This window comes from Heterodontus francisci, chromosome 6, assembly GCF_036365525.1.
Source record: "Heterodontus francisci isolate sHetFra1 chromosome 6, sHetFra1.hap1, whole genome shotgun sequence".
Classification (NCBI taxonomy): domain Eukaryota; kingdom Metazoa; phylum Chordata; class Chondrichthyes; order Heterodontiformes; family Heterodontidae; genus Heterodontus; species Heterodontus francisci.
In genome coordinates, this window is record NC_090376.1 from 128808400 (window position 1) to 128823538 (window position 15139).

Below are 15139 nucleotides of genomic sequence, written 5' to 3' on the forward strand. Positions count from 1 at the left end.
CGTCCAACGAAAAATTCCAGCCATAATTGTTGAAATTCACAAAAAGATTCAGGGGATCTAGGTAAGAAAGAGTACCTAAGGATCATATGCATAGGGTTCTGACCACTCAAAAATTTGTACCATTTACCCAAGACAATTAGGTTTATATAATAAATTAGAGCTGCTTTGAACTAATGCCATTGGGCAGGAAAGGGTAGCTGTGGTTTTTGACCACCCATTTTACACTCTGCCAATTTTTCAAGCCTTTGACTTCAAAGGATGTAAAATGAGCCAACCCACTGCTACCCATTTACAAACCGTATTCAATTGCAGCTTCCAGATCAGGAGGAATGTAGGTTCAAATAGTGGTTCATGTGCCGCGTGAGTCAAGGCAACAAGAGTACGACTGCAATTGAAAGTGATAACATTTCTGTTCAAGGAAAAGGTAAAGTTTGAGGGAAATTAGCAGGGAGATTCATGCCTGGGAAGTTTGACACTGCTTGGGATCAGACCATGAGTTTGCCCATTGGCCAGTCATGTTGGAAAGTGGGCCTCAGAATCAGAGACACATTAAGACAATTACCAAAACAAAACAAAATCCTGTTTTTTTTTTTAGTTTTGGATCTGTGCCTTTTTATTCTCCAAATGCATCAATGTTTATGGCAGAAACTCTGTTGCTAAATGACTCAGTCACTCAGGTAACTGAAGACAGTACTTCTTTTCTTCTCGTGTTGGCATGCAGGTGTCATTCAGACAAGCTGATTTCTCATAGTCTCTCATGCTTTCACTGCTAGTCAATAAAAAGCAGAGGATGTGATGCGTAAGGACAGCCCACAGTTTTCCTGACATTTGGATTGTCAGGCTGGAAGGTACTGAGTTCAAGCTAGGAGTTAAACCTCTCTCTCCACATCTTACCAACTATCAGGTGATAGCAAGGCCGTGTCCTGTCGTCCCTCACCACCAAATGGAATATTTTAGGGGAGGAGCATTGCTCTTCACCCGAGTATGCAAAGGAAAAAAAAAAACTGTTTAATGCTGGAATCTTAGTTTGGTTCCCTTTAACTTTGTGGAGATCTACACTGTGCTGGATATCGAGATGCTGAAACAAAACGTGAATTATGTGCTACTTTTACGATCTACAGAGTGGAACAGATTTAAAATTCTAAATAGTTCAAGACATAAGCTGGTGTATATACCAAGGGATTGTGATTCTGGTTCTGGCAATTTCACTTTGCAAGGCTCTATTCCTGGCATGCATTCTCATATGATTGGACTGTGGGTCAGAGATAACACTATAGGGTCTATTTTGGGACCCATGCTGCCATCTAGCAATAATGCAAGCCAGGACTCTCACCTACTAAAATTACCCTTCAGAAGTATGGCCAGGAAGATCAGAGTAGCTGAAGAATGGCTTACTTTTCATTGTCTTTGGCTGCCAACCATTTTGGCAAATACCCAAGCTAATGAAATAAGATTATACCATGAAAACACATTTTTTTGAAAGAACTTGCAAGCACTGGGACTATCTTATTAGAGGATGTTTTGTACATGGGAAAACACACCTAGAATGCATTGTGGTTCATGGTCTCTTTTTGTCCAACCATTGGAATGCAACTTTCTTTGCATTCCTATGTTATTTGATAAGTATCTCCACAAGCGAGACTAATCAGATAAAAGATAATGAGCTATGGCTAGGATTGTAAGTGGAGATATTTATCATAACTCATGACGGGATGAAATTTCATACTTGGAGAAAGTTTTCAACTGAAAAACATTTCAATAAGCAGTTGAGGACTTGCTTTGTCATGTCATAGTGAAATTATACATGTAGAAATAGGATTTTATCTTCACTGTTTTTCCACTCATAAAGGTTGTAATTTGCAGTACTGAATATAATTAGTGAACACTCACAGCAATATTCATATAAACACAAGAAAGCTTGGAATCAGAATAGGCCATTCAGCCCATCGAACCCATTTTTCCCTGCACAGTCCATAAGTATTGATGGTGATCATGGGCTCTCTCATCCCAACACACGTCTTTCTAACTCCCACATGAATAAAACAGATCTATTACTATCTCTGTAACCCACAATCCCCTTTCTGTTTAAAGGATTCAACTGGCTGAGAATTAATTACCTTTTTAGGAACAGAGTCCTAATTGGTATAATGTGCAATACCATTATGGTTAAGTGTTCACGTATGATTTTATTTCACTTAAGATGCTCTACGCAAACACTTCATAAAAATGACTTACATATTGTTGCATTTATGATCCTCTACAGTGGGTGGGAGAAAATGATTCTTTTACAGAACTGGGATGCTATATGCCCAGTGCTAATTCTCAAGGTTTTAATATTGCCGTTTATCTGTTTGAACTATCATTGCATTAGGCAGCAAAAAAATATTGTTAATTCTCAAAGAATGACGAATAATTTCATGTTTTCTACTTAGTTTACTACTGATAATTCCTGGGAGTGACTTTGGTCTTTCCATTACCTTATGGTCAGGGAACAGGAAGCCCCAAAGCACTTTACAGCCAATTAAGTACTTTTTGAAGTGTAATCACTGGTGTAATATAGGAAATGTGGCAGCCAATTTGCACACAGCAAGCTCCCACAAACAGCAATGTAATAATTGGGCGGCACAGTGGTGCAGTGGTTAGCACCGCAGCCTCACAGCTCCAGCGACCCGGGTTCAGTTCTGGGTACTGCCTGTGCGGAGTTTGCAAGTTCTCCCTGCGACCGTGTGGGTTTCCGCCGGGTGCTCCCGTTTCCCCCCACAGCCAAAGACTTGCAGGTTGATAGGTAAATTGGCCATTGCAAATTGCCCCTAGTGTAGGTAGGTGGTAGGAGAATTGAGGGAAGGTGGGGATGTGGTAGGGATTATGGGATTAATGTAGGATTAGTATAAATGGGTGGTTGATGGTCAGCACAGACTCAGTGGGCCAAAGGGCCTGTTTAAGTGCTGTATCTCTCTAATTACCAGATAACCTGTTTTAGTGATGTTGATTGAGGGATAAATATTCACTAGGGATAACTCCTTTGCCCTTCCTCAAAATAGTACCATGGGATCTTTTACATCCACCTGAGAGCAGCCAGGGCTGCGGCTTAATATCTCATCTGAAAGATGGCACCTCCAGCAGTGCAGCACTCCTTCAGGACTGCAATGGAGTGTTAGCCTAGATTTTTGTGCTCAAGTCTCTGGAGTGGAGCTTGAACCCACAAGCTTCTAACTAAGAAGTGAGAGTGCCACCAACTGAGCCATGTGGGGAAATCAGAGGCCAGGTCGGTGGGGGTTGGCGAAGATAAATGAGGGGTGACCAACGGTCTGCATTCTTTAAACATGTGGCTGGGTGGAGCAATTCTCTTCCTTCACATTCAGGTATGTGTTTGTTAGCAGATCTGGTTTTCCTGAGAGCAGTTGATGCCAGCTGTATCCGGGCAAACCAATCTTGCAGTGCAGGCCTCAAGAAGGCTTTGGGCCCCTTTTTTTATACAAAGGGCCTATTTCAGGCACGGCCTTGAACCTCTATTTCTTTTCCTTCACCAATATGACGGGCAGAGCACATCTGCCTGGAAATGTGCGCCTGTTTTCTGCCTGCCATATTGGAGGCTTAGTAGACTGAAGAGTGGCTGCATAATCAGATATCAGATGATTACTGTATTTGGTTCAGCTGTGATGATTCCCGTGTTGTAATACTTTTCCAAAACGCATATTGAAGAATGATCGTTTGGTCATGTGGTAGATAAAACATACAGTAGTGAAGCTGCTCCCCATCAGGGCTCAATACTTTCAGGAGAGGAGAGCATTATCCAAAAAGCATTTTGTTTTCTGTCACTTTGACCTTTATTAGAACAATGAGTTATCTGAACCTTGGTAAAGTCAGTCTGAAGGTATAGGAAACACATGAGATAATTAAGACAATGAAATTACTTGCAACTAAAAGAACATAGGAAGGTACTAACTACTATATTTATTATACTTAGCCCATGGAGTTTCTGTTCCTTAGATTGGGTTCAATGACAGTATCCACTCAATATAGAGTCTACTTCCCTAAACAAGCACTTTCCTGGAAAGCACAATATGCTCTGAATGTTAAATGAATCGCTCCATTCTGTTGAAGAGAATCATTTAGAGGTGAATCACAACGGGCCTGAATCTTACTGTAAAAATGGTGGTTTGTTCATGCAGAAAGTCAGCCAACAAGTGCAAATCTCCAGAACTTGTTAGTCAATTTACGCCGCACACTCCACCTTATTTTGTTCAGAAAAGTTCTGGATTTACACATTAATTGCCCAGGAAACTGGCTGCAGAAAGTTAAGGCTGGTAATTAGCAGAGCAGGTACCTTTCAAGCTGAAAGGTGCAGGAAAAAGTTTAACTTCAATTGTGTGCCACCAGGTGTGGTTCAATAAAAATTGTTGCTGGAGTTTATAACAAAACAGATTATTGGTGCTGTGACAAGTTGAAAATAAGCCACTGCTCATTGAGTACCAGTGGAAGAACCTGCCTGAGTAATTGCTGCGGTGAGTGCTGGAACACACATCAGATGTACTGGATATTTTACCTTTTTCAGTGTGCAGTCTTTTGGCTTCATGGCCTCCATCATGACAAGCCAGATCTCCTTCCTTGGGGCCAGGTAGAATAGTGGGGGACAACCCCAGCAGGGTCTGGTTAATTGACAATCCATTCTGATGGACAGCTATCAGTTAAAGCAAACAATTTATTCTTCAGTAACCATGCAATATAAAGCGAGGGAGTTTCAGTAACACACTTTCATCTCTCGGCCCTGTTTGGCACTATTAGCTTAGAATGGGTAGATATCAGCAAGTCCTTGCATTTAAGGTTTTAATAAAGTAAACACAATTGCAAGCATATTTCTGTCAGCCTGTGGGTGCTGATGGTATTGTTGGGTGTACAGAAGTGTAACAAAGGTTGGGTCGGTATTGGTAGCAAAGCAACTATTTAGCAATCATTGTATTTCTTGCGCTCAGTATCCTGGCCAAGCCAATTGCCCCAATGGGGTCATCGGGACCCACTATTCAAACACAAGTATTCATAAAGCAGCTGAACAGAAATGTCGAATAAAAATACATTATTATATATATATATTTTCTTTTTATATATCATTGAAAGGTGTCCTAATTGAAACACTGTATCCACCTCCAATTCCAAAGCACAATATTCTGATGTCCCATCTATTGATATTGCTCCTCTACAAGCGTGTGGGTGCCTTACTTCATATATTCCTAGCAGCCTGCTTCCAGAAAATGACTTCCAGACTGCGTTGTTCATTATACAGCAAGAACTCAGTGACCGTTAGAATTAAATCAGTGGAGAAGGTCCCCACTGGGGTACTGAGACTGTAAGGTTCCAGGTTTAATCGCCAATTCTCCACTGCAGCCACAATTTGGGAGCTATAGTTGGCTCAGTACCTCTAGACCACAGAGGGGAGGAATTAGACAGGGTTCCTGCTCTATGAATCTACACAGTGGAAAATCCACAAGTTTATCTGATAAGGAGAGGATCAGGCACAATTATTATTCTCTCTATAATCCTGTTGACATTTTGGGAGAAGATTTGCCTGACCTTTGCTCCATGGGGAATGCAGGTGCACTGTGCCTATCTATCAGAGTTGGGGAAGGCAAGGAAATACATTCCCTTATATCTAAGGGTACAAATTAACAATGGGCTGGATAATGGTGGGCTGCGAGCATCAATGGAGCCACATTCCAAAAACAATGAGTGATTCAGGAGAGGAGGAAGATAGAAAATTGGAAAAAAAACATGTCTTTCAGGTTCAACTGCAGCGTATTCATTTTTAATCCTATTGTGTCTGAATATTGTGCTTCAGAATATGTAATCTCATTCATTTTTTGTTACTGTGTTGATATTTCTTCGTCTTTGCCCTGTAAACCCACAAACTGCATTTGAAATATTCTATAATAAATTAGACAGATCAAAAGTTTAGTACAGAAAGTATTGGTAGAGGAACTCACGGATTCTATCAGAAGAGCTCTCAGTCCGAGCTGGTGAACTTGACACGCTGCTGCTCCGATGGGAAGAAGGATGACTCCCTGGCCGGCGGCCATCTTCCAGGGATGGAGCAGGTGAAGGACTGTCGGGAACACGCTCCTACAAAAGACAGCAGCAAAAGATTGAAACAAGGACAAGGTGAATGATACATACAGCCCTCGATCAGAACTAGAAAATGCAAGGTTGGAAACAGGGAGATTGATGCAAGAGAATAGCAAGAAAAAAACAATAAGACCCATGTCAGGAACTAAACCCAATCAGAGGTTTCAGATTACATCAAATCTGAAGCTATTTGTGAATGTCATTTAAATGGTTCGAACCTAATGATGTTGGACGACAGGTGTCAATTTGAAGCTGGCATCATCTTTCAACAATGCGGATTAATACTACTGTTTCTGCATGACCCTGGGTAGGCAAAGTAGAACACTCTGCAATGGGTCGACTTCTATGCATTGGTGTCCAAATGCTATTTAAATTGTTATTGTCACAAAGAGCTACTTTGTACCAATTACAGCTATAATATCAGTGATGAGGGCAAAATAGCATAAGATCCCTCCCCCTCTGGAAAGTGCAGGTTGCTCCTCAACAAATAGGTGATTGAAACATGTGGTGCATGCTGGGACATAGCTAAATCAGAAAGAGTAATATTCCATTTTCTACCTGGAAATGGAGTAATATCCAGCAGTCTTGGAGACTGAGTCAGCAAAATAGCCTTTCATCCCCCCTCTTCACTAACATAGCAATCAACCTATCGACTATGATGGGAAAAGACCCCAACTGATATGATCAATAGTAAGCAGGGCCTCCACCTGGCTTCACTCCATCCTGTTCTGCCCATCCCATCTCCCAAATTTGGGATCAGGAGTAGGCCATTCAGCCCCTCAAGCCAGTTCCAGCATTCAACATTATGGCCGATCTGCATGTTAATTCTATCCACCTGCCTTCACTCCAGTCCTTTTATGTCTGACAAAAATCGATCGATCCCAGATTTAAAATAATTAATTGAGCTAGCAATTAATGCCTTTTGTGGGAGAGAGTTCCACATTTCTACCACACTTGGCATGAAGAAATGTTTCAGAGCTTCTCTCCTCAATGGCCTGGCTCTGATTTTAAGGTTATGTCCCTTGTCCTAGACTCACCCACAAACAGAAAAAAAAGTTTCTCTCGATCTACCTGATTAATTCCTTTCAAAATCCTAAAAACCTCAAAAGAATCAACCCATAACCTTTTATATTACAGGGAATAGGAGTCAAGTTTATGCAATCTCAACACATAATCTAACCCTCGGAGCCCTGATAATATTCTGGTGAATCTGTGCTGCATTCCTTCCAAGGTCACATTGTCCTTTCTAAGGTGCAGTTCCCAAAACTCCACACAGTACAGGTGTGGTCTAACCAGGACCTGGTATAGCTGTAGAAAAGCTTCCTTTATATTCAAGCTCTCTAGATATAAAGGTTAACATTCCATTAGTTTTTTTGATTATTTTTTGTACCTGACTACTAGATTTTAGTCGTCTTTGTACCTGGACCCCGAAAAGAGCTGAATTTTACTGCCCCCCCAACATCGGGGGTCGTGGCAGGGGGGGCCTGGAAAATGTCTCCGGGAGAGACGCGCCATAGGCCTCAATATCAGGAAGAGCTCACCCCATATTACTGGTGGTGGCGAGACCTCGTAGCGGCCAGCCCCCCGCCCGCGCCCCCACAACCGCTCAGCAACGGGGCCGAAATTTAAATATTGCAATGGATGCTAATGAAGGAATAAATACTTACCTCGCTGTGCCAGCTGTCCTGCTCACATATCACGGTCAGTGGCCAGCGTTCCTGCGTGTATATATGTTTAAAAATTCGAGTACAATGGAAGGGCTTGAAGCCCTTTAAAATGGCGCCGGCGCCTGTGCAGTGGTGCCGGACGCCATTGCCGGGGATGGAGAACCCAGCCCATCCATGTAAATGAGCCACCATGCTAAATATTGGGGCGGACCTGCGGAGTAAATATTGCGTGTGCGCCCTGCCATTTTTGAAGCTCAACGCTGAGATCAGTGACGAGCTGGTAAAATGCAGCCCAAATGTCTTTGCATGTTCACTGTTCCTAGCTTTTCACTATTTTAAAAATACTCAGATCTGTCCTTTTTTGTTCCAAAATGGATGACCTCACAATAAACAGCATTGAAAAGCATCTGCCACTGCTTTGCCCACTCATTTAATCAATGTCTCTTTGTACTTTTATGCTCCCATCTACACTACTTATTCTACAACCAATCTTTGTGTTATTGGCAAACTTAGATATATAGCTCTCTACTGCATTATCTAAGTCATTAATAAATATAGTGAATAGTTCAGGCCCCAGCACAGATGCTTGTGGGACTGCACTAGTCACTTCCTTCCAATATGAGTACATTATCCCCACTCCCTGTCTTCTACTGACTCACCAATCTCCTGACTAGCTCAATAATTTACATAGGAACATAGCAGCAGGAGTAGGCCATTCAGAACATTTGAACCTGCTTCACCATTCAATACGATCATGACTGATCATTCACTGTAAAACCTTTTTCCCACACTATCCCTATATCCCTTTATGTCATTGGTATTTAGAAATCTGTCAATCTCTGCTTTAAACATACTCAATGACAACCCTGGGCTGTGGAAGCTCAGAATTCCAAAGTTTCACAACCTTCTGAGTAAAGAAATTTCTCCTCCTTCAATTCCATGAGCGTTAATGTTACCTAACATTCTCTTATTTGGGACCTTATAGGATGTCTCCAGGAAGTCCATATCTACTACATCCATAGACTACATCCCTGTCTACTACTTTAGTTACTTCCTACAAAATTAATTAGGTTAATTAGACATTACTCTTTACAAATCCATATTGTCTTTCTCTAATCAGCACTAATTTCTGCAATTGCTCAATCACTGTCTTTAATTATGGATTCCAATAACTTCCCCACAACAGATGCTAGACTAACAGGTCTATAATTGCCTGGTTTCTCCCTCTCACCTTTCTTAAATAATGGAGTTACATTTGCAATTTTCCAATCTAAAGGGACAAATCCTGAATTGAGAGAGCTTTGGGAGATTAAAGCTAAAGCATCTGCAATTTCCTCACCTACTTGCTTTAAAACCATGGGGTGGAAGCCATCAGGCCCTGGGATTTATCAGTCTTTAGAACATAGAACATAGAACAGTACAGCACAGTACAGGCCCTTCGGCCCACGATGTTGTGCCGAACCTTTAACCTACTCTAAGATCAAACTAACTACCTACCCTTCATTCTACTATCATCCATGTACCTATCCAAGAGTCGCTTAAATGTCCCTAATGTATCTGCTTCTACAGTCTTTATTCCCATTATTTTTCTAATACTGTTTTCTTTCTTACGTCAACTTTAATGAGTTCCAGTCCTTGACTCATTATTAATTTCCCTGGAATGTCTGGTATATTATCCTCATCCTCGATTGTGAAGATCAAAATAGACCTACTTAGACCAAAATAATTTCCTCTGCTTCCAATCGGTTATGTTTTTACACTGTAGAGAGCGCACTTCATAAATTTGTGTTCCTGCGTGGAGCTTCACCCTTGCTGGCAGAACAAATTAGAAATTTGGATGTGAAGACCAAGAAATTCAGGTGTAAAAACCTGCAGATGCCAAAGGATCTGCCGGATATTCTATCCATTGAGGGAGCACAATGTTTAGGAATGCAAGTTTACAATTCTACTTTTGAGTTGAGGGAGATGGTTTCAGTGACATAAATATGGACAGCAAGTTTCATGTTCCATATAAAAGCAGAGCCCAGCCAATGGAGGCCACTGATTGTAAATATATAGAAGCTGCACATGAAGATTGTTCTCTCTGAGCAATTACAAAAAGCACCTTAAGGTCCACTATTAGCAATCTGTTAATTGGAAGCAAATCCTTTAAATTAAAGCCCCTCAACCCAGTCCCCAGGACCCCTCCAGCCCTAACTCCCACTGACATGACTCCAAAAAGAATGCAATACTTCCTTAAAAGGAACAAAGGCCATGGTATTTATGGGGAGGCAAGGAGAGAGCAGGAGACCATGTTAGTTGGAAGGGTGGGGGGTTGGCGGAACTGAAATCCTAGGAACAAAGAGAGCCTGATGAAATTAATGGTAGGACCTAATCACAATTTTTATACTTCATTTCCCACCCAGCAGCCATATAGATTGTCAGGAGGGAAAGTCAGAAGTAGAAGGCCACAGCCAGGGACCCCTGGGGTCAGTTCACGGCAACCAGGATAAGTGAGGGGTTGTGTGTGCAGGGACTGGGGTGGGTGGATGTGGAGGAGTCAGACCAGCAATTGGGCGGGAAGAGGGTCCAAGAGAGATTGAGATCACGAGGCAGTGAAGGGGGGGGGGGGGGGGAGTGGCAGGGAGGGGGGGATTTGGCCAACTGCAACAGATGATTTTCTTGAAGGAACTGGGGGAAAGCATTCCTACCCCTCTTGGCCCACAAGCAGTGCTCTAAAAAAACACTCACTTACTGGATCCAGCTGCTCACACTTCCCTTTTGCTACTGAATTTCCCAAGCCTTGGGGAACACATGCTGCAGCTGTTAAATTGAAATCATGCCCCAAACTGCAATGTAGCTACCAGATTTAAATATTATAATGAAGTGTCCTGCCTCTTGAGAGCCGGACACTTGCACAGCAGGCAACCTGCCCCCTAAAAATAGGGTTAGCACGAACACAAAGGGTTGAGGTATGATTTCACCCAATTTTTATTTTTAACTCTCCCCACGGCCCTCTCCTGCCCATTGTGTTGTTGTGGGGGAGGCGGGGGGGGGGGGGGGGGGGGGAGGTGCAGTTCAAAACTGCCCACAAAGTATTTGATGCAGGCATATCCTAGTATCTTGTACCATTGACAAGCCTGCCTACTGCAGACAGATGTTGAAAGGCACGCATGGATAGCTCTTTTTCAGGCCACAGCTGTCTCCATCATTCAGTTTGTAGCTGCCACAATTTTCTGTGCCAGCATGGAGCTGCCTTTTTGTTTCTTCAATGACTTCCAGTCACCCTGGAGAGCTACACATTCCCACAGACGGAATGATACGGTATATGCGTCTCACTTAGACAAAGGGTGACAGCTCACTCTGGCACTTTCAAAAGCAAAAGGTGCTTTCACATCGAATCACGATAGAGCAGGAGCGAAGTCAGCAAATCCAGAATCAAAACAAAAACATATTGGGCCTGGAGTTTCCGTTCGGCAATTCGCCTGAAAATCGGTCAAACGTGTATAAAAGATAAAGAAATTTTAAACACAAGTTATGTAGAGCATAAATCAAGTTTCCGCAGTCTTTAACATCGATTTAAAACACTGTGCTGGAAGCTGTCTCTGCCCACAAATCTGCCCACGCCCCAGATTGAATTGATCTCCATTGCACTGGGTCATGGAAGTTTTTCTTTTGTGATTATGCAAATGAGTTTGGGCGAACACCGAACCATAACTTCACATTGGGAAACCAGCTCAATTTTGAGTGCAATTTGAGCCCAAATTGCCAATTGCACCCAGAGCTCCTTTGTCCAACGACTAACTCATTGTTAATCTAAATATTTTTAGAAGTACTTAATATGAATACAAAACTCATGACAATAATAAAAAGGGAAAAAAAGGCTTGCAAATGATGCAAGTAGCTCTGGCAGAGTAGGATGGTTCTAGTCTTGTGCCACATTGACTAACCTAGGGTGGTGATCAAGTTTTTTTTTAACTTGGTCTGCACCTCTGTATCATCACTGATGGGCTTCCCACTGACCCCCAGTCTTGGGAGCCTGCCAATTAAGGATGGCGAGCATGCCCTCTGGCCACTAATTGGCCAGCTCGCCAAAAATCGTGTCAGGTGACTTTTCCCAAAACCGTACAGTGTATTACCCCAACATCAGAATCCTCACCCCAAACAGAAATTCCAGCACAACATTTCAGGCCAATGACCTTCCATCAGTTCCAAGCTCAGGCCAGAATTAAGATCAGAGTCGGGGTACGATGATACCATCTGACCTCGATCTGCATAAGTAAAGAAAGACCTTAACAGTCTTTGGCAGGTACATTTGCTGTTTGCTCAAAAGAACAGGTTAAAATTGATCTGGGGGGACATTGCCCTCAGTCAACTTTAACTGCCTACCCACTTGCACCAGGTTTACGCCGAATAACTAGGGTTAAAATTGACCCGATTTCTTTTGGACCAATCCTTGTCATCTTTTATTAAGCCCCGAGCAGTGCAGCACCACTACACTCCTATGCTATAGTGAATTAACACAGTTTATTCTGCAAGTAATAAATGGCTCATAAATCATAAGTGACAAACTCATATGGGATATGAAGGTCTTATTCACTCGTGGAACAAACCCATCATTAGTCACTATGTATTTATATATTATACAATGCTGCGCATTCATAGTTCTCATCTCACACACTCATAGCCTGCATGCCCATGTTACAAAATGTTGCAGTGTGACTTTTGTGTGAGTTTGATCACAGTTCAAGGGCGATTTTGCATACCAAATCCAACACAGCGCCTCCTTTAACCAGGGCTTGGATCAGACACTCCAGTGCAGAGGTCAGTGTGTCCAATTTGCTGCATACCCAATTTCATCTGGAGCACCGCGAATCGGGTGCAATGACTTCTGTGTCTCATTCACTGCTCTTCTGGATCAAAGCATGGTACTGGAGCTCAGCTGCCAAAAATGGACCCTTTCTTTTATATCTAAGCCAATCTAAATGCAGTAAAGTGATTAGTATGGAAATATGCAGCCTTGAATTGGTGACAAGTTAAGGTGAAGGTCAGGGGACATGAATAGCAATTTGCATCTGACAATGAAATTCAGCTTCAGGAATCAGACCCGAAGATTATAAAGCCTCCATCCGAGTGATGAGATTCCACAATAGCTATTCTACCCAAGTATACACTGGTGGATCAATTGAGCTCCGTAGGATCCATTTTTCATGCACAGTGCAACCTCCTTCAGGTCCGAAAATGGCAGGTAGTAAGTGCGCTGCCTGCCATAATGGGTAAGAACAAACAAGAATCTTCCTTTACCCATTCCTGAAGCAGCCATTAGGCCAATTAAGTATGATCTTTAGATTTAGATTTCCTTTTACTGCCGATTTCCTTCCCTCTACTCCAAAAATTGCACCTGCTTTCTACCATCCGCCTGTAGGAGAGTGGTTTTCAGCTGCTTGTAGTGTTTCCCTGAAGGGTTCACTGTCTCCCAGCGGAGTTAAGGCAGGAGATGAGAAGAGCTCCAGAATAATTTCAAGTTATAGGTTCTGGCAGGATTATGGACTTTGGGCATTGCAGCTGATTGCAAACCTAGTCTCACCCAATGTTCGCATACCTTACATCCAACAAGGAGCAGGATACTTGGCCAATTTCCCTCACCCCGAAACCAGGAGCACTACAGCATTAATAAAAACAGAAAGTGCTGGAAATACTCAGCAGGCCAGGCAGCATCTGTGGAGAGAGAAGCAGAGTTAATGTTTCAGGTCTGTGACCTTTCATCAGAACGTTAACTCTGCTTCTTGCTCCACAGATGCTGCCTGGCCTGCTGAGTATTTCCAGCACTTTGTTTTTATTTCAGATTTCCAGTATCTGCAGTATTTTGCTTTTATTTTAGCACTGCAACGTTTACAACTTAACTGAGGTCAGCTAACTTCGCACAGATTGTGGATGAAGCCTGAGGCCTTCCTGATACATAGGGCTCAGCTACTTGTGAAGTCAAACCATTGAGACACCACATTAGCTATCTTTAGAGATTCAAGGTTATATTTTCTGCCATCTTCTAAACTTAGTGAAAAAAGGAGCAATGGTATTAATGTGGAAAAACCTACTATGCTTAATTCTTTTCCCCTAAAATTGGCTAATAGTGGAAAATGTATCCCTAATAACCAGCCTACTCAAACAGCTAAGATTATATACAAATTATGAAATTCTCATCATTTGTTGTTGGCTTGGACACTGCTCTTAGTAACATCTTAGCCTATTCTAAGATGTTGTGCAGAACAGTCTGACAACACCCTTTCAATACAGAATGTTGAGACATTCTATGTGAAGAGCCAATTACCGCACCATAGCGCATTTACCTTAATAACTGAGGTTTCCATCCTGGGAGGGGGGCTTTGTACTTGGGCTGCAGCTGCCATATTAGCGATAGTGGTAAGGTGGTTCATCTGGCTCATTGCCATGGTAACTGATGCCGGAGGTAGGCTGACAGGAATGAGTGGATGGGGCATCATCATGAAGGGGAGCTCCAGACCTGAAAAGGACAAGACTCATTTCAGCGGCTTCAAGAATTAGTTGTACAAATGGCTCTGGGTATAAAGCAGGTTAGCAAAGACGTTTCAACAGGATGTCCCATACTCAGCAGTCTTGAGTTTAAACATTCATGTTTCCCTTTTGACTAAGTTACTGCGATGTACCCTCATGTACACCAGGCCCCATCTGTCCGTTTAGGATATAAAACATCTTATATCATTATTTGAGGAGTAGGGAGTTCCCCTGATGCCTTGGCCAATATTTATCCCTCAACCAGCACTGCCAACAAACCTATTAGCTGGCTACTTACTTAGTTTGCTATTTGTGGGACCTTGCCATGTGCAAATTTGATGCTGAGTTCTCCCACACCACAGTGATGTCATTTCTACAGCAGTTTAGGACATCCTGAGGGTCTGAAAATTGCTATATAAATGCAAGACTCTCTTTCTTAAACTTAGAAAACATCTATTTTTCTATCATAATATGTTTATTTCCTAAAAGTTGCATCTTTAAACATATAAAGGAACAATCTTAACTAATCGGCAGCCACCTGATCCTGCCAGCAGGCATCCATTTTGTGGGCAGGGCCTAGTTAGCATGCCATCTGGAAGCTGCATCCCCTGACCAGGCTGCCTGCTGGAGCATCCCTGCTTTAAGGCCAGCACGCAATATTGTGCCAGCGGGAAGATAGGCCTGGAGGGAGCGGGAAAGGGTTGGCAATCCCTGAGGGTTGGGGGAAGCTGGAGCGACAACCACCACATTATTCTTGTAGCAGCACTCTGTTCCTCCTGGCCCTTCAAAAATAATTATCGACTTGACTTTTTGATAGCTCTTCCCTCTTGACCATCAGGTTTTAC

At 42.6% G+C, this 15139-nt stretch overlaps 1 protein-coding gene across 5 annotated transcripts in view; it reads right to left on the bottom strand.

Annotated features, from left to right (window-relative positions):
- LOC137371530 (dachshund homolog 1-like) overlaps positions 1-15139 on the bottom strand; it is a 494797-nt gene that overhangs the window by 99050 nt on the left and 380608 nt on the right. For 4 of the 5 annotated variants that reach the window (XM_068034279.1, XM_068034281.1, XM_068034283.1 and 1 more), the window contains 3 exons: positions 14111-14283; positions 5979-6114; positions 4547-4681 (listed from right to left, as the gene is read on the bottom strand). In XM_068034279.1, the coding sequence (XP_067890380.1) occupies positions 4547-4681; positions 5979-6114; positions 14111-14283 (444 nt within the window). The remainder of the gene's footprint in view (positions 1-4546; positions 4682-5978; positions 6115-14110; positions 14284-15139) is intronic. The other variant, XM_068034282.1, reaches the window with a different exon arrangement.